The 25,248-nt window shown below is 36.9% G+C and overlaps 4 protein-coding genes across 4 annotated transcripts; 3 read left to right on the top strand and 1 right to left on the bottom strand.

The window, feature by feature from the left end:
• Positions 1-499: 499 nt before the first annotated feature.
• On the top strand, positions 500-5,236 carry LOC141587226 (dolichol-phosphate mannosyltransferase subunit 1). Its single transcript, XM_074408678.1, has 8 exons — positions 500-694; positions 1,478-1,577; positions 1,669-1,702; positions 1,789-1,865; positions 3,105-3,130; positions 3,226-3,390; positions 3,871-3,985; positions 4,847-5,236. The coding sequence occupies exons 1-8, from the start codon at positions 585-587 to the stop codon at positions 4,949-4,951; spliced, it is 732 nt and encodes a 243-aa protein (XP_074264779.1). The 5' UTR covers positions 500-584; the 3' UTR covers positions 4,952-5,236.
• A 7,195-nt stretch (positions 5,237-12,431) lies between these two features.
• Positions 12,432-15,481, top strand: LOC141587227 (uncharacterized). Its single transcript, XM_074408679.1, has one exon. It carries the CDS (start codon positions 12,466-12,468, stop codon positions 14,428-14,430), a length of 1,965 nt encoding a protein of 654 aa, XP_074264780.1. The 5' UTR covers positions 12,432-12,465; the 3' UTR covers positions 14,431-15,481.
• Positions 15,107-19,789, top strand: LOC141587230 (uncharacterized). The gene is made up of 4 exons (XM_074408681.1): positions 15,107-15,194; positions 15,770-15,992; positions 17,833-18,046; positions 19,460-19,789. Exons 3-4 carry the CDS (start codon positions 17,849-17,851, stop codon positions 19,766-19,768), a joined length of 507 nt encoding a protein of 168 aa, XP_074264782.1. The 5' UTR covers positions 15,107-15,194; positions 15,770-15,992; positions 17,833-17,848; the 3' UTR covers positions 19,769-19,789.
• A 332-nt stretch (positions 19,790-20,121) lies between these two features.
• LOC141587229 (putative pectinesterase 68) lies at positions 20,122-24,210 on the bottom strand. The gene is made up of 5 exons (XM_074408680.1): positions 23,599-24,210; positions 22,471-22,660; positions 21,732-21,938; positions 20,705-20,943; positions 20,122-20,488 (listed from the first exon to the last, which is right to left on the bottom strand). The coding sequence occupies exons 1-5, from the start codon at positions 23,922-23,924 to the stop codon at positions 20,332-20,334; spliced, it is 1,119 nt and encodes a 372-aa protein (XP_074264781.1). The 5' UTR covers positions 23,925-24,210; the 3' UTR covers positions 20,122-20,331.
• Positions 24,211-25,248: the final 1,038 nt, after the last annotated feature.

Here is a 25,248-nt window from a genome sequence, read left to right on the forward strand (position 1 = left end):
ATACTTACTAGACACAAATATTGGGAAAAGTCTATAGAATACGACTTAGATAATACGGTTTTTTTTTACATGTGCTCTTAGAATATATCATAAACATCAATTTGTTAAATTGAAACAAATGATTGTCCATTCAAATATCCAATTGGTTGTTAATTTGGCAATAGTCAATAACTTTTGTTTCGTTGTATCCTTAAGATAAATAGTCTGTATCGCAACATCTAGTGTAGTGATTACAACGAGAGTATAACCAAGAATAAAATCTGGGTCTTGTTTTAATCTTAGGGACATAAGCCCAAACCACATTTAGAAATTACAACTATGTAGAGGTCGTACTCGGGTAAGTCGGGTCGGTTTAAGCCAGGTCATATTGGGTCCATCAATCTCAGCATACCTTTCTGGGTCGAGTCGAGTCGGGCGGTTTCGGGTTGTTATATTTTGGGTTTATCGGGTCGAGTCCAGTCTAACTATATGGGACCAACATGACCAATATTCTCTACTTGCATCAACAACAAATTTAAATTGGTAAGAAACTCCTTTATACGATCAACATTTTACAATTCTAGGGTTTTCATGATCATCGAGAAATGGGGGAAGAACACGAGATTAAAGCAAATAAATACAGTGTAATCGTGCCCACTTACAACGAGCGTCTTAATATCGCCCTCATTGTTTACCTCATCTTCAAACATCTCAGGTTAATTTCTCTTTTTCTTTGTTTTGGTTGATTTCTGCGATTTTTGTAACCTAATTATGTAATTGGTACCCGAATATTAGTCGATCTTGATCCCTATTATGTAATTATGTATGTAATTGCAATAGTTACATTGATGCGGAAGCCTAGGTTTAAATTTTGATATTTATTGATGATGTGATCATAGCTGGGGTTTGGATCGATTGGTTGGCCTGCAATGAGTTGGAAATATGTGCATTATTCGATTGATTCGATGGATTTCATATAATTCGGGAATATTATGTGTTGTGACAACCATATGAAAGCGTTAATACGAGAATGATTGGGGTCGGCTGTCATGAATTATCGTATGGAACTGTCAATGTGAAGTGGAAAACAATGATTAAGTGTGTATGAATGAAAATATGGTCGAAAAATAAAACCTAGATAGTGAAAAATTGTGAAGAGATGAAAAGGAATGACAAAATAAGTTGAGGAACTTTTTTGGAGTGACAGTCCATATGAAATTTGAACTGTAGAATGAAGTGTCAATTCTGTTCTTTCATGAATCACGACGCTTAAATCCTCCTCAGTCCTCCCAGGTGCATCATTCGTCTAAATTTCGCGTGGTCAAATGTCTCGAACCACTTCTGCCTATTCACAATCGTCTAATCTTTAATATCTCAACCACTTTTTTGGTTTGGTGACACATACCCAGTAGTATAGGCATTTCCGTCACTGCCCATTTGCGTATTTTTAACACTACATTTATGTAAACAATGTTTTAGTGTTAGTTTGTTTATGTAGGGATGTGGATTTTGAAATTATAGTAGTTGATGATGGAAGTCCAGATGGTACTCAAGAGATTGTTAAACAATTGCAGAAATTGTATGGAGAAGATCGCATAGTAAGATTCACTCAACCTTTCACCAGTCTCTATTTGTACAATTTATAAGTGGCGTGCCTTAATGCTTGTGTTGACTTAATTTTCTTTTCAGCTATTGAGGGCTAGACCTAAGAAGCTTGGGCTTGGTATGCTTTATACATTATTGAGTTTGAAGTAAACGAGAGTTAGTGATTCATGTATACGTTATTGTTGTTGTTGGTTTTTTTTTCAGGAACGGCTTATGCCCATGGCCTGAAGCATGCATCTGGTAATTTCGTAGTAATTATGGATGCCGACCTGTCACATCATGTAAGTGTGCTATTTCAAATGTTGACCCTTGACGGAGATAGATGTTGTTTGCACTAGATATTCCTGTCTACAAAAATGGATGTTTTACATTCCGGAGTATGGTGTTATCATTCCAAACTGTTAGAAGCTCAGCTAGTGTTAAGGCAAAGACTGAGTAATTTGGTGTGGGAGTACAAAAAAGTCTACCTCATCATGCATCAAAATGATGGCACAATTAATGCAGTTTTGGTGTTTTTTCTAAAGGATTAGTCTCACATAAAAGCTTTTCTGCTTGTCAATGCTTTTTTCCATTACTAATCAAGCTTGTTATCCGAGTCCAGCTTCATTTGTTGATTCAGCTGCCATATTTTGGTGGCTGGGTGTGAGGTCTTATTTTAAAGCCTGCTTTATGACATTAACTACATTGTTGTTGATCTTTAATTAGTGGCTAGGATAGATATGTATACTAGCGTAATTGTACAAGGATGGCTAAATTGAGCTCGCTTAACTGGATCGATATGCCAAATTGAGATCTCCTTGTCACGCCGTTTGAAATGTACTTGTCTATAATAGATCACCTTCGTGAGCTGCCAGCTTTCTTAGTCTATGATGAACTATGGAGTAGATTGAAAAATAAAAGGTCGAACACGCCTAGTTTTATAGGAGCGGCTGTATACAAATTTAACAGACATGTCCACCATTTAAATGCAGTGTGTTCTGTGCATCTCCATTAATCCTTTGGTATTAGTGACCTCTTATGCACGAGATCTTAGTTTTAAAGCAACTGCTGTTGCAGCAACAACTTGATGTTTTTGTGTTCTTGTGCATTGGACGGGTAAAGTTAAAAGTGCAACATTAGTGAGTTGTAGAGCTAGAGTTTGATATCAGTTTTGTAAAGACAATGTGGTACTCTTCTATTCACGTAATTGCTGTAAATATAGTAAAGAAGATTGATTTGAGTGCTTCTTTGGATGTTGAAACTTAAGGTTTGGTGCAGAATGATGTAGATAATGGACTCATTTGTGAGGGTGACTTTGCTCCACTCATTGATTGTGGCAAGACAGTCACAAAAGAGAATATGTTTAAATTAAGATAGCGAGAAGAGTTGTTTATGAGTCTGCAACTGGCTTTATTGCCTGTTTAATTTATTTTAATTAAAAAATGAATTTTGAATGTGAAGAAGCATATTCACCTAACTTGTTCCATGTGCTTTATTGTAACGCTTGAATCTATCTTAAAGTTTTTCCTCTTGTCCTGCAGCCGAAGTATTTACCAAGCTTCATCGAGTAAGTAACTTCGTGTGTGTTTATTACTTGTGATTGGGATGTATCTACTTGTTTCTTCTTGAATATCAAATCCTATTTTGTGTTTTTCTTTGAAGGAAACAGATGGACACAGGGGCTAGTATAGTTACTGGTACTCGCTATGTTAAAGGTGGGGGTGTGCATGGATGGAACCTTATGCGCAAACTGACAAGCAGAGGAGCTAACGTACTTGCACATACACTTCTTTGGCCTGGTGTTTCAGACTTGACTGGATCTTTTCGGTATTTCCTTGCTCAGTTGCTCTTATCTATCCTTTTTTTGTTACTGTAAAGGAAGTGGATCTGGCATAACCAAGTAGGAACACTGTTTTATTTTCATTTTTTGGGTATGGGGGGTTTAACAGATCCAGATTTTACTGCTGGATTTATTCTTAGTTTTCATTTTCAATGGAGTCAAGGACTCACTATTCTTAGGTTCTGGATTATGATAGAATGGAACAAATTGACTCAATAACTGATTGCACTTATTTTTACTGTGAAGTAACTATAAGTTATTGGTTGAATTCCATAACAATTTTCAGTATGAGTCATCCAAAAAACAGCCTCCATGTATTGTTAGCATAGGCTAAGGCTGTGTGCATTCAACCCTTCTTACCCAATCATTGGTATGAACCTTTGAGGTGCTAGGGGTAATGTTGTTGTTGTTGGTGGTGGTGGTGGTGTGTTATTGAATTTATGTTGACTTTGGATTTCTTTTTATAGGCTTTATAAGAAATCTGTTCTTGAAGATCTCATAAACTCGTGCGTCAGTAAAGGATATGTTTTTCAAATGGAAATGATTGTTAGAGCTTCCAGAAAAGGCCACCATATTGAAGAGGTAAAAGGATCCTTTTATTAGTACGAATGATGTAGGTCAAGTTTATTTTAATGGCTATGGAATAGTGAACTACCTTTTCATGAGCCGTTTCAGTAAATGGCTTGAAATATCTAAAGCTTTAGAGTTCTGAGATGCTTCTTTATGAACTATTTCACTCCTGTTATTAAAAATTTATGTTAATAACATGGACATAAGAGCCTACCAAGGTGCTGGGGGTGCCCTCCAGCTTCAAGAAGTGGTTTGTTTTTTATTCATTCAAGGTGTTTGGATGTTGTGAGCTGGCTTTGACACATTTTAAATGCCCCCAGGTTCCTTTATCATTGAAAATTCTGGTGCCATTATTCCTATCTCTCATGATCTCCTAGTAATTGAAATCATTTCTTTGATTTTGTTTCTGTTGTATATCCATCTGTAACTATATTTAAGATGCTCGTTGTTTAGAAATTGTTTAGTTGAGGGTTTTGGGATGGATTGGAATGGGGTTGAGTCATTCAGTGTTTGGTTGGGATATTTCGAAATGGATTTTAAATCCGTTCGAACCCCTTAGAATTTCATACCTTACTCTCACTTCCAGTTTCTTACTCTGTTCCCATTAAAGTGTGTAAAACAATTTCGTACTGGTATGGGATTCTGAATTCATTCCTTCGGGGTATCACATTCCAATCCATTCTATTCCAGCATCTTGAACCAAACAACCCCCGAGTGGATGATACACCCTCCCTTGCCTTACATTGCTACTGTTAAACGCATATGAGGTCATTATAATACCAGAGTGAATTGTCTTGACGATTATAATTATTAAAGCTTGCTCTACTGAATTGTCCTTCTATCCTCTTAATTTGTTGACTTTCATGTGTGTAGGTACCTATTACATTTGTTGACAGAGTGTATGGAAGCTCGAAACTTGGAGGATCTGAAATTGTTGAATACTTGAAAGGCCTTGTATATCTACTTTTTGCAACATAAATGTAGATCCGGAGGGTAAATTAAAACAAGAAGGGTTTGTTAAATTGACAAAGAGGGGTATAGACCGTCTCACTAACATCGGCTCTGTGATGTTGAATCTCACTTACATTGGCTCTGTGATTTTGAATTTTCATTTATTTTGAAGATTTAGGTGTAATTGAAACTTTGTTAGGCATATACTAGAATTGATACTCTTGTTGAGTTACTCCATGTTAGAAATCAGAGAAAGACATGGGTGTATACATACACACACCCGGTTCCAAGTGTTTTGATGTTTGTTAAAAATTCTCCATTACAAATGAATCTGATTGAGTCACTATGACGCGGAAATAAAAGGAAGTTCCAATATACTGGATTTGAACGGGTATCAAGGCCACTTCAACGAATAAGATGTGCGATTTCAAATTTAGACTAATGGAGCTGGCAGGCGAGATGATTTGGGAAATGAGTTGTGTATTGCTGAAAATAGAAAAACATAGGGCTATCACTTGTTTGTCGGAAAATTTAAATGCAGCAAGAAAAGGAACACACACTCAGGCTGCGAGCCAAGCCAGACATTAGTAAGGCACGAGGGATTATTCTTACAGTAAGCAAGTGTTGAGCAAAGTCAAGAAGGAAAAACAATGTCCCAAATTAATTAACAAACATCACAATTGTAATTTATAAACCACAACTGTATTATGCAACCGTTATCAGTAAAACCCAACCTTAAAACTATACATAGCAAGTACAGTAGCAGCAAGAGATGAACAAGCGTAAAACAAGATCGTAGGCACAGTCGGAAATTGGCTCTAAAGAAAGTTATATGCAGTTTACGAGTATCACCTCCCAGGCTCCCTTGCTGTCAAAAAAAAAAAAAAAAAAACCTCCCAGGCTCCCACTAAGTATTTGAATGATTAAAAAATCCTATTTTGTACGTGGTGTGCATGTTATCACGTCTACCCGGGGTTTACCCAGAGCGCACCAAAGGTAGCGGCTGAGGTCCCCGCGTTACCCAAATTTTTTTTAAAAAAAAAAAAAAAGAATCCTACTTGTAAAAATCTTCATTGGTAAGGAACAAATATCCAGAAAGCGGTTGAATGACCATGTACAGAGGTGGAGGGTGATAGATGAACCATCTCAAGATTCTCAACCAAAACCTTAAGGTAATGGTTGAGACCCAACTATTATAATTATTCATATTACGCTCCCTCACTCAAATGCCCATTGGGCTTGAAGAGTGATTAGTTGTGCACCGGCTCCCCCGTACCGTGTGCTGGGGTTCCACTTCGAGTTTTTGAGGGGTTTTGAGGTTGCCAGGATTCGAACCCGTGACCTACGGTCACACTGGCTCTGATACCATGATAGATGAACGAGGTCCAACTATTATAATTATTCATATTAGGGGGGGGGGGGTGCGCTAGTAGGGGCGGTCGCCCCCGCTGAAGTTTGAAATTTCGAAATTTTTAGTTAAAATTTTCGAATTTGTTTGAGTTCCCCTTATAATATTTCCCTTTCGCCCCGCTGAAAATTTTCACCCCGCTGCCTTAAAATCCTGGCTCCGCCACTGACCATGTACACTATTTGTGCAAAAATGAAATGCATAAGAATGAATGGAAAGGAGGGAGTGTTGGTTTAGAGGGAGTCGATAAGAAATTTTGATGTTGATATGTTTCGAGTCCAGATATTAATTACCTCACTTCATGGCAACATAGAGGATTAAAAGACCACAACAGTTACTACAGTATGCAACCAGAAAGGTCTGTTGTAAAAGATTTGATGCCTGCATGCATGCCCTCTATCTTTTATGTCCATGTATGGAACAGTTTAACAAATGCGACTGAAGCCGCTGAATAGCGGGCAGTTAACAATGAAATAACAAAGAGCAATAAATCACCAACAACATACACGAATTGGATAACTTGTCAAGTTCAGCATTGTCGATCTAAACCTTATTCGATAATCTCAAACATAAGAACTGAAGAAAAGTTATTAAGACAACAACAAACATAGCCTCAGCAGCCTCAAAGACATTGTTTCCGAATGACCCATGATGAAATTACGACAAGAAAAGTAGACAAACAACATACTTAAAACAGGGAGAACTGAGAAGAGGTTTCGGAGGATCTTCAGACTGCTAAGGAATTGATTGGTATCTTCAGCCGATCCGGACACCAAACAGCATTACTGGCCTGGCTGCCTCAGCCTCAGGTGCAGGAGCATTTCCAGTATCCTCCAAAATCTGCTGTTCACTCGTAAAACAAACATTATCAACATCAAAAGTTGACAGATTAATAAAATATGGTATGGCTTTATTAGTATACGCGCTTAGCAGTCGAAACTCAAGGATATCTCTTCTAGTGAAGCCTGGGGTCTGAAGCCTAAGATAGATTCTGACATAAACAGCTTTAGCCTCCTCCTCCGTATCATGTACTCCGACCCATAGAGGTCTTCCAAATTGCCTTACTTGAGCAACCCATTTTCCATCTTGCAATTGATAGACGCCACTTAAACTAAAAGGGTCGACTATTACCATGTTTACGGATTCCTCAGCTGTCGACCAAATGTGAATTGTGTGAAGGAGTAACACCAAATAGAAAAAAGAAAGAGGAAGAGATCTGTGATATATTGTGATTATACGGGGTTAGGTAAGAAAAATTAGCCGAGAGCCAGCCTAGACTTGTTCGATATTTCCTAATGCAGCGACATATCAGAAAGGATTTAAAACGACTTACGTCTCTTCTCAATCTACTTACCTCACTGGCTCACAAGGATCAGTTCTACGCGTTTTCGACAATAAAAGGAACCAAATAATGACGCTATCCAAAAAGATCTGCCATATTAGATGGATTACTCAAACTTTGAATGAATTTTCAAACACACTTATGCCAAATGTTATACTGCTATCATAAAAAACCAGTTTTAGTCCTAAACCCGATATCAATCACCTAATCTTGGCTATTTCATTAAATGTGTGCGACTCCACACATCAAAGATACAGCGCCAGACCGGATATTTAATATCAAGCATGCAATTATGCAAATATCTTACAAATCCAATCATCCAAAGGTCAAAATACATGTAAAACGATAATAAATTCCAGAATGCAGGAAGCGGAATCAAGAACCTAATAGTCCGAATAAAAAACATCATTAGTAAAAACTTAAGTTTTAGTTATGAGAGTCGATCACACATGATATATGTTCAATCTCATGAAATTCAAAGCACATAAGTTCAAACTAACCACACAGAAATTACTAAGAAAAACTGAATAACAAGAAGTCAGCAACAAGTTTATTGCCTCAAAGGCACCCGGAAATTGTGGAGTAAAGGATGTTGAATGTACGCTACCTTACCCATGTGTAGAGAGATTGTTTCCAAACGACCCAAAATGAAAATTGCGTCGAGAATTCAATTGCAGACGGCTATTTCACAATAAAAAAGAACTACAATCAGTTTAGTGAGTCATATTTGCTTTATTCAATCGTAAAATTAAAAATCGAACAATTGTGTACTACTGACTCCACAGGAAATAGAAAACAATACCACAAAATCACATATATCTGAGTAATTGCTGAAATTACATAATACACGAGATGAACACGAGGAATATGCTCAGAAAGCAAGAGACTAACCTCAACACCTGACAAGATGGATTTCATCGAACTGGTAGAAGCATTCCTTTTCCTCTTTCGGCGTAAAATAAATCTTCAAGAATAGCACATGATAATAGTACAAAATAGATGACAAACGAGGATTAGAGCAAACAAGAATCTGCAATCTTACTAACAGTAGAGGAATATCAACAGAACAATTACGACAGCAACATCCTTCATCAGAAAACTCTCTTCTTCCTATAAGATTCATTCATGATTAAAACACGACGTGCTCATTGCAATACTAAAATAATAAGAGAAATCTGAAGATTAAATAATCTGAATCACCAACAATTATCATCCTGTTTCATCGAGTATGATTGAATTATTAGCTTCAATCTGAAGCAGCACAGCAAGTAATGCCAGTAGCTACTTGTTTTTTCAGATAATTGTTATTTACACCCTACGTTTTGTAATAAATGGCCAACAAGTCAGATTCCAAATGTTTACATGGTTTCCTCTGCCAAGATCCTTCCCTTAGACCCTTATTAGTCTCTCAGCCAGCCCCAAAAGCCTCACTCACAGCATCCTGATCAGCCATGATAGTAACCTATTGCCAATTCCTCTGAACCCTCTAATCTATTCTTCTGGTCAGACTCGAAGATTGGTCAAGACTTGCTCATTTCCAATACCTATCGCAGAAAACCCAATTCCTCAATTCCACCACAGGCAAAGACAGAGACAATGAGGGCGGTGTTGTTAACGTTTTTATAGGCCTAGATTATGAGTCGTACAATATCATCGCCTACTACATCCAAGTGAACAACAATGCCCTAAGGCCCTGAGGGGTTCCAAGAATGATGGGGTACGGTCTACGGATGACAGGAATCACACAATTTTACTCTTGTGTTCGCAACACAAACCCAAGATGAAAATTCCATCGAGAAAAGTCAAAAGCAATGTATAGTTTCTACATAATGATAATTCACTGAAAATGAAGAAGTACTAAAAGAACTAATAAGTAATAACTTGAACACGGAAAAACGAAGAAGACACATATAAAATCAAACAGTAGAGAAGAAAGTCATTGTATTCATTCAGTGAAACACATCGAAACACCATCAGATTTTTTTCAGCCATTCCATAACCTAGGAGACCCACAATATTAACCTACCACCCTAAAATTAGACTAACACATTCTCCAAGTTCAACATAGTACTAAAGACAAGGCTAAGTCAAGCAACAATTAGCTAAACAGACAACAATCACAAACGCTCAACACCTTAACCAAGTCGGCGCTTATACTCAGTCCAATTAACAACAGGCTGTCCAGCAATTCGACTCATCCTAAACTCGTAAACCAAATTCCCTTGAGGCCCTCTCTTCTCAACAGTTTCACTAACCTCATACAACCCATCATAAACATACACAATCTTCGCATTCCCACTTCCATACCTAAGCCCTCTAACAACCCTAACCGGCTTTTTCCTCAGTCTACTATTATTCAAGGCCAAATTCCCGGCTGTCAACACCTGATCAGGAGGAACCCCCACCTGATCACGCTTAAGGTTTCCGCCTTCCCCAATATAAGTTAGTACATTGGGATCACTCATCATATCCAAATGTCCTTCATTGGCAACAATACAAGTAGCGAACCTCGTACCGCCTTCTTCTATAGTATCAATCCCACCCTGGAACAACCTATGCAAACCCGCAATCACTAATTCGACTCGATAATAGAATTTATCACCAACTTCCACACCAGGAACAGAGCCAAACTTATGTTGAGCTTTTATAATCTTTCCTTCTCTAGTAAGTTCCTTATTCGCCTCGATATCAACCCTTTTCACTCCTTTCTTCGACAGTTGATCGCACCTCTCCCTAAACAGCCTCAACATCTCACGAACCGGACTTGAACCCGAACCCGAACCCGAACTCGGCTGTCTGCCTGTGGGGGGCAAGGGAGGTTTGTCACCCAACCCAGAAGTCTGCAGCCGACCCGGTTCCTTTAACACCTCATTTGACTCATTCCACTTTCGTGAACCCGAACCCGGATGTTTCCCTGTGGTTCCCAAAGGGGGTTTGTGACCCGACCCGGAATTCTGCATCCGACCCGGTTTATGTTCGGAGCTAAGAGGGGCGATTATGGGCGCATTTGGGCCGCATTGAGGTGGGTAATCTCTGGTATAACAGTAAAAATGTTTGCATGGTAAATTTAGGGACAGTAAATTACCACAGCCAGGTGGGAATTCTCTGGTAAAAGTAACAACATCTTTCATGTTTGTGAAACAGAGTATGAGTTAAAAAGTTGGGGAAAAAGTAGAAGAAATTAGGGTTTTAAAGTTGGAAAATTGGTAGGAGAAAGAAATGGAGAAATTTGGGTGGAGTTGTAAGAATGACAGTTGGTAAACAGTAGTTGGGGTTTGAGGAGGAGGAGGAGGAAATAAAGAGAAGGTGTCAAGGTGGTGACACTCTATTTTCTGAAATAAACCCCAATTAATAGCAACACTAGAGTAGCGGGTGTGGAGTCATTTTGCAAATTTGGGAAACTATTGCTTTCGAATAAATGTAGTGACTCGAATAAATGTAGTGACTCATTCACACATTTTCTCTCTTTCGTCTCATTTATTTTTACGCGGTTTTAAAACAAACTAATAACAGTTTAATACATTTATAATGTACTTTATTCATTTCAATTATTTATTTACATTTTGTCAAATACTCCCTCCGTTCCAGTGTTATATTCAGACTTGCTTTATTTCCCCATTACAAAATAAAGCAAATGTAAACATATCACTGGAATAGAGGGAGTATATAATTAAGTTGAAAGATAATTTTGATAAGTGTAATGTTCTATTTGTTTTGGTAATACAAAGACAACGCGATGGTAGGATTTGAACAAAATACATAGTTTAGATATGGTTAGAAGTTAGAAGTTCGATAAACAAACAATATGACACTAAGTGAGCTACTTTGCGTTTAGCCAAACTTCAATCAGGTCACGAACAACTGTACAACTCGCTACCACTTACTCTGGCCCATTACAATCTCATAAACGCAATTAAGTGTTCTTCCGCGTGATCAACATAGAGGACGACAAACCCCGAGAAAAGATAACCCCAAAAGGAAAGATGAACTAATCCACTAAGCGTCGTGTACGGACACCACCAAGACATCAACAAGGACACCACCAAGACATCAACAAATTTTCCTTCATTCTATAGTTTACTCTAAGCAACCAGCCCAATTGACAGTAACTTCGAACTAATATAAATATATAAGGTTTTGTTGGAACGTTCATGAAAGCACACAATTATAAATTATTTTAATTGCAACAATAGTAGATTGTTTGGTGATGATAATTCACACTATCTTCCTAAAACAATGTAGTTATATGCGAATTTCAATGAATTAGAATTTTTTCCATTTTCTTAAGAGGAAGTAGAATTTTTATTACTCCGTGCTTAAAAAACGCTCTATAATGGATGAGAATGAAGGCTCAACACCGACATTGAATGGTTTATTCACCAACACGATATCCTATAACTCGTCATGTCTAGCTGTCCAATCACCTTACTCTATGAAAAACCTCATAAATCATCGTTAACAAATCATTACACTATAAAACATTATTTATAAAACATGTTTAGAAACTCCTGATAATAGAGATTTCATGAAGCGTTGGGAAGATTGATATACTATTGGGTGAACATAAATTTTCATTTGTGACGGACAAAATCTGTCACAAATTTGTGACGTATGACAAAAAAGCAAATGAGAGCGGCAAGTGGGAGAGAGTTATGAGAGATCACACGCTTGTCACCGCAAGACGGACTAGTGGGTAAATACATAAGATAATCCAGAATGAATTAAAAGGCGAAGAATTTAAAAAGTTGATTATAGAGCAAGAAAATCAGAAATTGATCTAAAACCCTGAAAATGAGAAAAACCCTTGTTCTCAGACCCCTCTACCTTCTCTCTTCCTCCACCTTCTTCACACCTTCAACCTTCATCAATGGCGGAACTCTCCACCATTTCCTCTCTCTTCCAACCCCTAAATCCCACACTACAAAACCCACATATCTATTTTCCACCACTTCACTCCTCCCCCCACCTGAGTGGATTGAACCCTACATTGATCTATCCGACGTCGTTTCACCTCATAAGAAGAATCTCCAACCCTCCATCTGGGTTTCTCGAATTGTCGAAATTCTCGATGATACGCCGAATATGGAGGCTAATTTAACTGAGTTTTGCGACAAGTATTTGATCAAATTAACACCCAATTTTGTTTCTTTTGTTTTGAGTTCAACCCAGGTGAAAGGAATGCCGGATACCGCTTTTCGGTTCTTCAATTGGGCTAGTAAGCAAAAGAAATATACGCATAAGTTAGAATGTTATGCTAATTTGATTGATGTTTTGAGTGTTTCTAGTGATGTGGGTAGGATTAAGATTGTGTTTAATGATTTGAAAAGATTAGATTTTGTGATGAATGTGAATTGTTGTAATTGTTTGATTAAGAGTTTTGGGAATTTGGGTTTGGTTGAGGAATTGTTGTGGGTGTGGAAGGAAATGAAGGGGAGTGGGATTGAACCTAGCTTATATACTTTTAATTTTTTGATGAATGGGTTGGTGAATTCGTCATTTATTGACTCGGCCGAGCAAGTATTTGATGTGATGTTAAATGGGAGGACACGGCCGGATATTGTTACTTATAATACTTTGATTAAAGGGTATTGTAAGGTGGGGAAGTTGGCCAAGGCGATGGAGAAGTTGAAGGAGATGGAAGTTACCCGTGTGGAGCCGGATAAGATTACTTACATGACTTTGATTCAACTTTGCTATCAGGAGAGTGATTTTGATGCGTGTTTGTCGCTTTTCCATGAGATGGTGGAGAAGGGTTTGGAGATACCACCTCATGCTTATAGTTTGGTGATATGTGGGCTTTGTAAGGGCAGGAAGTATGCTGAGGGTTGTACTGTTTTTGAGGAGATGGGTAGGAGAGGGTGTAAGGCCAATGTGGCAATCTATACGGCTTTAGTTGATGCGCGTGTTAAGAGTGGTAATGTGGAGGAAGCAATCCGTCTTATCAGTAGGATGAAGAGTGATGGGCTTGAACCTGATGAAGTTACATATGGGGCTATTATTGACGGTTTGTGTAAGAATGGAAGAGTGGATGAGGCAATGGATTATTTCAATGTATTCAAACAAAGTGGTGCTAGTACTAATTCTACTATATATTGTTCTCTTGTTGACGGCTTGGGGAAGGGGGGGAGAGTTGATGAAGCCCAAAAGCTTTTCGATGAGATGTATGTGAATGGTTGCACACGTGATTCGTATTGCTATAATGCCATGATTGACGCTCTTGTGAAATCCGGGAAGATTGATGAGGCTTTGGCTCTCTTTCACCAGATGGAAGATGAAGGATGTGGTCAAACAGTTTATACATACACCATACTCATGGATGGATTGTTTAAACATCGCAAAAATGAAGAGGCATTGAAACTATGGAATATGATGATTGACAAAGGTATTGCACCAACATCTGCTTCTTTCCGAGTCCTAGCCATAGGTCTTTGTCTTTGTGGTAAGGTGGCCCGTGCCTGTAAGGTTTTGGATGATTTGGCGCCTATGGGAGTTATACCTGAAAATGCTTTTGAAAACATGATTAATGCATTATGTAAAGCAGGACGCATTGAACAGGCTTGCAAATTGGCTGATGGGATTGTTGATAGAGGTCGAGAGATACCTGGGACTGTTCGTACTATTCTGCTTAATTCTCTCAGAAAGGCAGGAAAATATGATCTAGCTATGAAGTTGTTGCACAGTAAAATTGGTATTGGCTATGATAGAAGGGGAAGCGTTAAAAAACGAGTAAAGTTTCGGACTCTTCTTCAACTTTAGATTTGGTCTTCCTAGGGCTGACTTTGCTTGCATAATGCATAGTCTTCCTGTGTGTGAATGTTCTTGAATCCACAGCGTGTGCAGCTAGCTGCTACATTCTCTGGCAAATTTTTTGTTACTGTATTGCATAACAAGCCCTCGTCTATCGAAAAAGTGGTCAGTATAATTCGGATTTTTTTTACCAAAGAAGAGGTTGGTAGAACCAGGGGAAAAACACTTCGATTCTAATGTTGCTGATTCATGTGCAACTGAAGTCTGACACATCCTATGAAGAGCTAGCACGACCTAGAGTTTTGATGCTCAGCTAATGTGGGTAAATTGACCCACCTGCTCTGTATTTGGCTTGTAATCAGGCCTTGTACGTCAGGGTTTTAAACTGAGATGAGGATAGAGATTGCAAAGGATACAGGTTGTAGAACTTGGTTGGACCTCACGGTTAAATTCAGATCCGCCTCAATGCCATCCCTGTATGATCAAAGGCTCTGGTATGACAGACTAGATGATCAAAGTGAGTAGAAGTGGTAAAATATAGTGGAGCTTCGAGGTGGATATACGGCATATACCAAATACTCTAGAAATGAAGAACTAAGCGAACATAGATGGAGTCGTTTGAGCTAAACCTTTTACTACTCAAGCAATGGCCTGCAATGATGTACAAGTGCTATGCTTGTGAAGAGCAACAGAATGGTTTAAAATCTGCTTACATAATCACATTAAGATCATCCACAGGCGATGCCGATGGTCTGCATCTATTCGGAAGACAGGTTTAAGAAAATGTTTTCTGTATTATGCAAAAAAGTGTAGCGAGCAGCTTTATTTCTAAGCTCATTCAGTGCATTATATAGGATTTGAAGAAAACCGTAATTTGCTATCTGGACCACCTTTCAATACCTAGGACACATGCTATTATGTTGGTTTATTTTTATTAATCTACTGAAAACCTCATTTAGCAACAATTTAACGAGATTTTGAGCGATAAGCTTGGTGTTTCTTACTGAATAATCATAGTGCGTCACCTTTTATTTTATGAATATAATCTTGTATGTGACCATGATGGTAGGCTGCTGCCCTGTTTATTTCTTGTTATTTGATGGTTTTCTACGTGTTGTTTGTGGGATATAAAATGAATATATAATTCCTTGCCTATCCCTCAGGCCAAGTACTTTAAAAAATGACCAATTGTATATAAAATTAAAAGTGAAGTTTCTGTAAACTTGTCCTATAAACGGATTAATTCTTCCTTGTTGACGTGTATGTAAGTCCACACAGGTAAACTACAATATACTCCATAGTTTGTTTGACGTTTTCTTCAGAGTTTGACATTGTTGGATTTTGTAAGGTCAAAATTCAGGCTTATTGAAACTCCGAACGGAGGTAGTGTCCAAAAAGAAAGAAGGAAGAGGCAAGCACTACAGGAAGTATTAGAGCAGTGCCGGAAAACACTTGAATGAGTTGAATCTCTCAGTGCCTTCGATAATTACAATGACGACAATGATGAAAAAACAGCTGAAAGGGAAGAGAATCGTCCTGTATCTTCTTGCCTGAATTGTGTGCTTGAAGAGGTTAACTATTTCTGTTTCTCACTTTTTCTTCTCCTTTTTTCTCTCTTTCTGAATTTCAACTCAATGTTCATCCACTGCTTAAGAAACTAGTTTTCGTAGCTGGTTAGAGATGGTTTGACAATAGTTAACTGACTTGTTAAATACTATCTTTGATACTTCTATATTCCACTCAACTTGTGTGAACTGACAACTATAAGGAAAATGAGATTGTGCTCAATGGCAGATCCATGATCGTTTAGGGTGTGTTTTATCATCATCGTTTAACTTGTGATTTGTTTTTTTTGGGTGTCTATAACCTATTCCGACATTTTTATTAGATAAATTGATACCCAAAATGTACTTTTGTCATCTCTTAAATTAATTTTCGGCTTGTTTTGCACACAACATTCATCTTAAATTAATGAAGATGCATAACTTGCTGTACGAGATTGTTCTTGAATCCGCGGTGTGAAACCAACGCCTACATTCTCGTTTTGTGAAAAGTCCTTGTCTATCGAAAAAGTTGTCAGTATTATTTGGAGATTTTTTTTTCCAAAGAAGAGGTGGTTGTAATTGAACCTCCTGCTCTGTCTTTGGCTTAGAATCAAGCCTTGTCCTTCAGGGTTCTAAGCATCTTTGCGCTTATCAAAGCAAGTGCTTAGAAGAAGTTGGTGAAGAATAAACTGAGATGTGCATAGGCACTGCAACGGAACCAGGTTATAGATCTTGACAGGACTTTACTCGTCTGGATTTAGATCAACAGGATTCAATCCTTATCCGGTTCATTGCCACCCCTAGATGAGCAGGCTAGAAGCTCAAAGTCTCTAGTGTGAATAGAATCAGGCAAGAGTATAGTGGAGCTTTGAGTTGAGGACTAAAATATTGCCTAGTACAGAATGAAGAACTAAACGAACATAAATGGAGTAATTCGAGCCAAACCAACTACTACTCAAGCAATGCTCTCTTATGGTGTAGAAGTTGTCCTTCGCTTATGTAGAGCATCAGAATGGTTTGAAGTCTGCTTACATAATCACAGTAAGATCATGCAGACGTGATATCTGCATCCATGGTTACCGAATTCGCTATGAATACGTCCTTACCAATTCGCGATTCGCTCCTACAGGATGTGTGTTATATGTATTTTTAGTAAGCAACATGATAGAATTCGCTTTTAGCAATTCGCGATTCGCAGGGCACCGAGCGAATTCGGTAACCATGTCTGCATCTATACAAAAGACAGCTCTGAGAAAATGATTTCAATAGGATGCAAAGTTAGCGGGCAGCATTATTTCCAAGCTCATTCAGAGCTTTATATGGAATAATTGGAATTCGAAGCGTGCCTTGACTTGCTATCTGGATCACAGTTCAGTACATAGGCCACATGCTATTCTGTCGATTTATTTTTATTAATCCACTGAAAACCTCATTTAGCAACAAAATGAGATTTTGAGCGATAAGCTTGATATTTCTTAGTGCATAATCATAGGGCGCCACGTCTTATTTTATGAATATAATCTTGCATGTGACTGTGTGAGCATGGTGGTAGCGCCCTGTCGTGGTGTTATTTTTCCGGCTTTTTGATGGTTGTCTGTGTTTTATGAGATATAAAATGAAATATGCTAGGCTACCTTCAGTTTTAATACATTAATTAGTAAATTTCTTCTTTGCCCATCTCTCAAACCTACTTTTAAAAATTACAATCTGTATATAAAATTACAAGTGAAGTTTCTGTGAACTTGTTCTATTAGCGGACCAGTTCTACCTTTATATTGACGTGGCGTGTATAAAGTCTACACAAGTAAACTACAGTATAGTTTGTTTGAAGTTTTCTTCAGAGTTTGACATTGTTGCGTTTTGTAAGGTCAAAATTCAGGCTTATGGAAACTCAGAATGGAGATAGTAGCCAAGAAGGAAGAAGGAAGAGGCAAACACTTCTGGAGGTATTAGAGCAGTGCCTGAAAACTCTAGAATCTCTCAGCGCCTTCAATGATTACGATGACGACAATGATCAGAAAACAGGCAATAGGGAAGAAAATCGGCCTGGATCTTCTTGCCGGAATTCGGTGGTTGAAGAGGTTACCTATTTCTATATCGCACTTTATTTCTTCTTCTCCTTTTTTCTCTCTTTCTGAATTTCAACTCAATGATCATCCGCTGCTTAAGAAACTAGCTTTCTGTAGCTGGTTAGAGAAGATGGATTGACAATAGTTGACTGACTTAAATTTCTTTGATAGTTCTCCTATATTCATTGCAACTTGTGACAAGTATATGGAAAATGAGATTGCGCCCAATGGCAAATCCATTAATAGTGAGTTAGTGACTAAACAAGGCAACCCAAATAACAAAACCTTGACCTGAAAATGACCTGACCTGGCCAGAAAATGACTCGATATGACCCAATCTCGAACTGACCTTGAGCCGATAACAGTGAACCCAAAAATGCCATACCTGAAGTGACCCTACCCAAACATGGCCAGAATGACTCATTTGTCAGGTATAGTAGTAACATCGCTGTGATGATCCGGGGAGGTGCTTCACAAACTTTTGTGCATTTTGCCTAATTTTGGAGTTGATTTTTTTCTTTTTTATATAATCTATAAATTTTTAGGATAATGAATAGTGACTCACATATCTTCAAGAGGAGACTGTTTATTGTTAAGGTGTGTTTCACCATCATCATGTAACTTGTGTTCACCATCATCGTTTAACTTGTAATTCGTTTTTCACAAAATCCCATTGAAGACGGGCTATATCCGTCACAAGCTTGTGACGGATACCGTTTCCTCTCACAAAATGCCCATTGAGAGGTGAGTGGTAAGCAAATGGGGGGTGCCCCACCTTGTCCTCTCTCCCTTTTTGTGAGAGGTCACAAGTTTGTGACGGGATTAGCCCGTCACAAGCAAGACGCTTTGGTCGTTTTTTGGATGAGCTTTTAGAGCAACCATCATCACCACAAAATGCCTTTTAAGCTTTTTTACATTATGAAAAATTGGTGTTTGTTAAGTACAATATTTTGTGCAATTTTACATTATGAAAAAGCTTTTCTCCCTACAGATTACAACCAAATACGGACTACAATTTTTACTACTTGTAAGCCTATAACCTATTTTGGCATTTTTATTATAAATTGATATCTAAAGTGTACTTTTGTAATCTCTTAAATTAATTTCCGGCTTGTTTTGCACACGGCATTCATCTCATTAACCAATCAAACTTAAAGCGGCCGGAAAATTACGTTAAAAAGGTTATGGGATTCATTTTAGGTGTCATTTACAAAAAGATTTATCAGGTAGTAACAAAAGCCCAAAGTGAATATAGCTGGTATAGTAAGTACCAATCTAGTTTTTACTTTAGTATAAAAGTGCATGATTTTAGTTTCATGTCATCCTAGTCCATAGCTAATCGAAAGAGAACAATGATAAAGTTCTCCTTAGCAGTACATGTTGAGTCGCTGCTATAAGCTCACGTCTCACTGAATATCCTTGAAGGGTAATCAACTTTCAACTAGAGGCGCGGCCGAGTTCTCTGACAGTGGAAAAGGCCTAGCTGTAGTATTCAAGTGTGACATTTGTGAGATCAAGTGTAGCAATCTACATAAACTGGAGCAGCACAAGAGCGGGAAGCGCCATAAAAAGAAAGAGCAGTATCTAGAAAAGGCAATAAAAGATGAGCAAGAATTGGCTGATACTTCACGTGTGGTCGGCTGTGAAACTTGTCAGATTCAGTGTCCAAATCTCCAATCGCTTAAGCAGCATATCAGTGGGAAGAACCATAAGAAAAAAGTTGCGAGTTCTTAACAAAGGCAATGGCGCCACAGGCCAAGGTAAGAAATTCGAAAATTGCTAGAATATCAGTAACAGTGAGTATTTGAAAAAATAAAAACATCAAGTGTATTTTATGTGGCGCCGCTTAATGTTTGAAACTGTCTTTTACCATGCTCACTCAATATAATGTTGAAAAAATCATGCTTAACTTAACGCTGTCCATGAATGTTTGTGTCATGTTCGTGTTGGTTCGTCTAATCTATCAATGCTTGGCTCTATTTTATCGTACCACATGGTGTTTTTGCCATTCTTTATCATCTTATATAATAAAGCCTTGATCTTGGAATACCATTATATGCAATGAAAATGACATGGGACATTAGGAGTTTAAAACAGTAAATAAAAGTTGTATCACATTAATTGAATGAAAGAATATATTACAGATCATTTACTTGAATGAATTTTGTGTTCCATTTTATTCACAGTAAAAAATCATTGCATCTACTTGTTATGGGAAATCAAATGAAAGAATCTCTGTATGCTGCAGTATGTACTAGTTTTTTCAAAGTTGCAGACAATGCTTAATTGCTTATTGCTCAGGCATCAGAAGGCAAAATCCAGTGCCTGCCATTCACAAAGCTCTTAACAAGGAACGGATGGGCCTCTTCAAATTCTAGCTCTCTCGCCCATGATACTCCACGCACAGCTGCTGCCCCTGGACCAAAACACTTGTATACTCCGAAGAATGCTGTCCTGCATAAACCACAGTTTTTGTGCCAGCCAGGGTGTTAGTCATTTATTATTCCAGTTTACAAACCCTTCAATTCAGGGTATACGCCCATCTGGAGGTCGGATGTAAGCAATCTTAACCCATAGAGACGCCATGCAAAGCATGTATTTATTTGAAAACGACAACTCAAAAACCGTATGTAGGTAAATTAATTCAATAGGTAAAAGAATTTCGCTTACTTGTTTTTACCGCTGGTATGGTCCCAATCATCCCAACCACCATGGGCAATGAGATTATCAAAGTAAGTGTAAGAGTATACAATTCTGGAGTATTGGCCCATTGCTCGGCCCACATAAAGTGGTCCATTTCCTGTAACTCTGCAATTTACAAATGCAAATCCTGTCTTTTCTTCTGGCTTTCTCCTGTCTTGTGCTGCTATTGACCCAAACCTTGTGGCTATTGAATGTATATCACACCCCTGTTTTTTTCATTCAATTACTTTGCTTGGTAAAACCGTCTCACATTAATGTAATTCGAAATAAATCAATTAACCATTAGCTTTAACTACCAATAAATGTAACTAATGAAAATTTGTGTTATTTATTATCCTCTCAGCCTCTCTTGCGTATTTCGTTTATTGCGTTTTTCTGGTGTCAAACGATCCTTAAGGGTCGTACAATACAAGTAATTCGATTTTAGAACCTATTATTTATCATACCTTTATTTTAATGACTCGACTAAGACTTTTTGGATAAAATATGTATGTGTAGAAATATGTATAATTGTATATAGTTGATCATCATTAAACCATAATAAGTCCATAAGATAGAATTCTTAGAATGTGCATGCAATTTCCTCGAAAACAAAACTTAATCTGGTTTGGGTTAGTGGGGAGCAAAAAAGTAGCATGATAATATTGAAAATTAAGTAATTCGTAGCAGTAAAACATTTAAAAGTTGGGATGCTGTAATTTTATGCTGAGAGTTGAAGATGAGACAAATATAAGAAAAGAGTGAGCTTTATGAGATGCACATGTTCCCGTTATCCACAAGTAAAAGAGATGCCACTTATAACGTCTTGTAACTTTCTAACTTGTGAGCATTACCCAGCTTCTTCCACATTCCATTAAGGTACAATAACTTTATAATATTCGTATACTTTAATTATTTTATACTCATAATTAAATGCAGTGTAGAATGATTAATGACATGCATTGGTAAAAAAAAAAAAAGGTTGTGGGCTAATAAATAATAATATAGTCCGTACCTTGTACATGGAACGACCATTGCCAAAGATGAAATCAATGGAGCCTTCAATGTAGCAATCCTTAAAGTAATGGCGACCGGCGTCGTCGCATAAAGTATCCTGGTGTCCATAAAACCCACAGCTTGCAAAATATGCCCTGTCTCCTGATATCCTAAAAGCCGCTGCTTGCCATCCTTGCATCCCCGGTAATGGTGCCGGTGCTGTGTTCTATTCATCAACCATTATACAAATTCTCATTATAAGATTATCAACAGCCTTTCTAATGAGTAACTGAGCGCACTTTGCTGATTTTACTTCTTTTTATGATGAAATAAAAGTTTAATGCGTACATTACTGAGACCGTCTCATATTAAATTGTCCAACAACAGACTAACTGCATGCATAGAACAATTTTTGTTTTGGTTGTACACCATGAAGTACCCAAATTATTTTCCTAGGTTAACTAATACAGTCTCCAAGACACCACTTTAACTCAATTTTTCACCTTTTCTGTAAATGTTTCTTCAGTCAAAAAATATTTTTGTTTATGATGAATGTAAATTTGTATTTATTATATTATACGAGTAAATTTTACCATTTTAACATTTATAACGGTCAAAGTTATCAAATTTTGTTTTCAAAAGTCAAATTAAAAAGATTATTTTGAGTTAAATGTATTGTGGAGTCAACGACTCAACGTGGTTGCGGGTGTGCAGAATGGTTTATGGAATAAAGAAGGAATATATATATGTTGTCGAACCTTGAAGCTGATATTCCGAGCTGAGAAATAATTAGCGAAAACAGTGACAGAGGCGGTCCGATAGGTGCGAAGTTGTTCACCGTCAGGGCCGGGATCGCTTGCTCTATCATGCCACTCAATAACGGTGAATTCCTTTCCAGCACCTTGAAATGTAATGTAGGGTTTTGTAGATGGTACCACTACTTTTTCTCTGTTCAATCAATACATATTACATACAATGTCAATATATCATACCCGTGACTTTCTAATTTCATGCATATATCTTACAAATATAACTCATTGCTCCATGACTTACTATAGTACGTTTACATCTTGGATTTATACGTTTCAAAATTCAACTCCTAGCTAGTCACACCATGCATGCTAATAGGAAAATAAGCTAGCACAAGTTTCTCCGAAAAAAAAAAAAAAAAAAAAAAAAAAAGATACTCGGTTTTCTCTTTGTACGTCTTGGCCGTTTATTTACCGATTTTATTTTGACTTATCGACCATTATTAATTGTGACAACTTGGAATCAATTATTTTAATATAGAACAAGGGTTTAAGCGTGTATGGTTGAAATTATGCTTGTTATCCGTAATTTTTTTTTTCTTTTTTTCTTTTTACAAATTTACCCCCACGCGCTCTAATTAATAAAGTTACAATTGCATTCTCATCAATTGTTCCAGCCTCTACTATCCGTAAAATTCATGCAAGAAATAACGAGGAATGCTTTTGTTTCTCATTATATTTTAAAACTATACATAACAATTTCTTATTTTAGAAAATTTTAAGTTAAGACATACTAACAATCAATTTAAATAACGTTAATATTAGTGTGAATATGATTATATGTAAATTAGTTATGTAAATACATAACTAATTTACATATAATCATATTCACACTAATAGTTAACATGAAAAGGGGACTATGAAATGTCTTAACTTAAAACCGTCCTAACTATCACTCTTAAACAAGACCTATTGAAAGAAATTGAGCAGAATTTGATAAACCTAAACACTTAAACAGTAATGTAATTACGTGTTCTCAAGATCAATAATCAAGTGACAAAAAATGTGTGTAAACACTGTAAAGTATGCATGCATGACTTATTAATGAAAAAAATAAATTAGAAGAAAATTACGTACATGTAGTAACCAGGACCAATGTGAATGATAACATTAACCAAATTATTGTTTGGAACAGCATCTATCGCCGCTTGTACGGATACAAAATCCCCAAGCCCTTGTTTATCGACGGTGATATGACGGTACTCAGCTGGCCTCGACCAATTCCGGTGGTGCCCTTTCGGCATCTCCATAATTGGTGACGGTAATGGTGATGGTGACGGAGATTGGTTATTTACGTGACGAATGCACGTGACCTGCAAGATTACATGAGATAATAGTAAGTACAACGACAGTTTAAGGCTGTAATGCAAGAAATTATATGAACTTTTAGAAGTCATAATCATAATTATAATAATTGTAATAATTTAAAAATAGTAATAATATAAAAAAGAAGGGTAGAATGTTGGTGATGATATGATAGTCTGCTGCTTCCTCGGGCTAAGATGAGATGACGAGAGGAGAAAAAGTGAGGAAGAGAGACTGACAAATGGGGACAATGTATGTAATTATCTAGTGAACATGTGTGAGTATTTATATCAAGGTTCTTGTGATTCTATTGCTTATTGTCTCAACGGTCATTTTTTACTTTCTTGGACATATTGTATTTCTTGTTCATTGAAAGAGAATTTGTTAATAGTGTTTTTTATTTGTGGAATTTGCAATAGGGTTTGTAATATCATGAAATAAAGAATATGACAATCTGTATGTATACAATTATTTAAAGAAGAAATTATCAATAACTCCCTTTTAAAATACACTTTTTAAAATTTACTCCCTTTTAAAAAAAAATTTAAAAATAACACCCAAAATATTGCAAAAATTTTAAAATTGCTACCAAACCACTACTTTTGCATTTTTATGACAAAAATGCCCTTGAAAGTTTATTTTAAAAGGGTATTTTTGTCATAAAAATCCAATTTTTGGGGTGTGGTAGCAATTTTTAAATTTTTGCAATATTTTGGGTATAATTTTTAAACTTTTTTTTTAAAAGGGAGTAAATTTTAAAAAGTTTATTTTAAAAGGGAGTTATTGATAATTTACTCTTATTTAAACTATCTATAATCTATAATTTTAGATATATTATTAGTAGAAATTAATTGATTCAGTGCTTGATGCAACTTTTTATAGATCATAAACGATAGTGTGTTTATATTCATAACACTAACATACTATATTCAATAACTTGATCTTGTCATAGACTGAAACTACGGTTATGCAAACCAATCTGATATCCGATTTCATTTTCTGGATATTCGAAATATTTGATTTGGATATGTATATCTGAATTCAGAAATTTCTAATATGGATATCTGATCTGAACTAACACTTTGGATCGGATATCTGATCCGTGCCCTGCCGTAACTGAAATGTCTTTAATTTTTTTGGCATAAATACCAAGTAAATAAGAGATATGCTTTTAAGAACGGGTTATTTCATAACAATAATCCATCCTATGTGTGGTCTGCAATAATTACTCCATCCTATCAATAATCACAATTAAATCCAACCTACACATCATACCTTCTAATAACGAACCAGCTAATATTATATAATGTTTATGTATATCAAATAAACCAAGTTCTTGATTCATCACTTGAAAATATTACACATAAACTTCACATATACCAGCTAAGTTGTCTAAAAACTATCAAATATTCCAACATAAAT

The sequence above is a fragment of the Silene latifolia genome, chromosome 6, assembly GCF_048544455.1.
Source record: "Silene latifolia isolate original U9 population chromosome 6, ASM4854445v1, whole genome shotgun sequence".
Lineage (NCBI taxonomy): Eukaryota > Viridiplantae > Streptophyta > Magnoliopsida > Caryophyllales > Caryophyllaceae > Silene > Silene latifolia.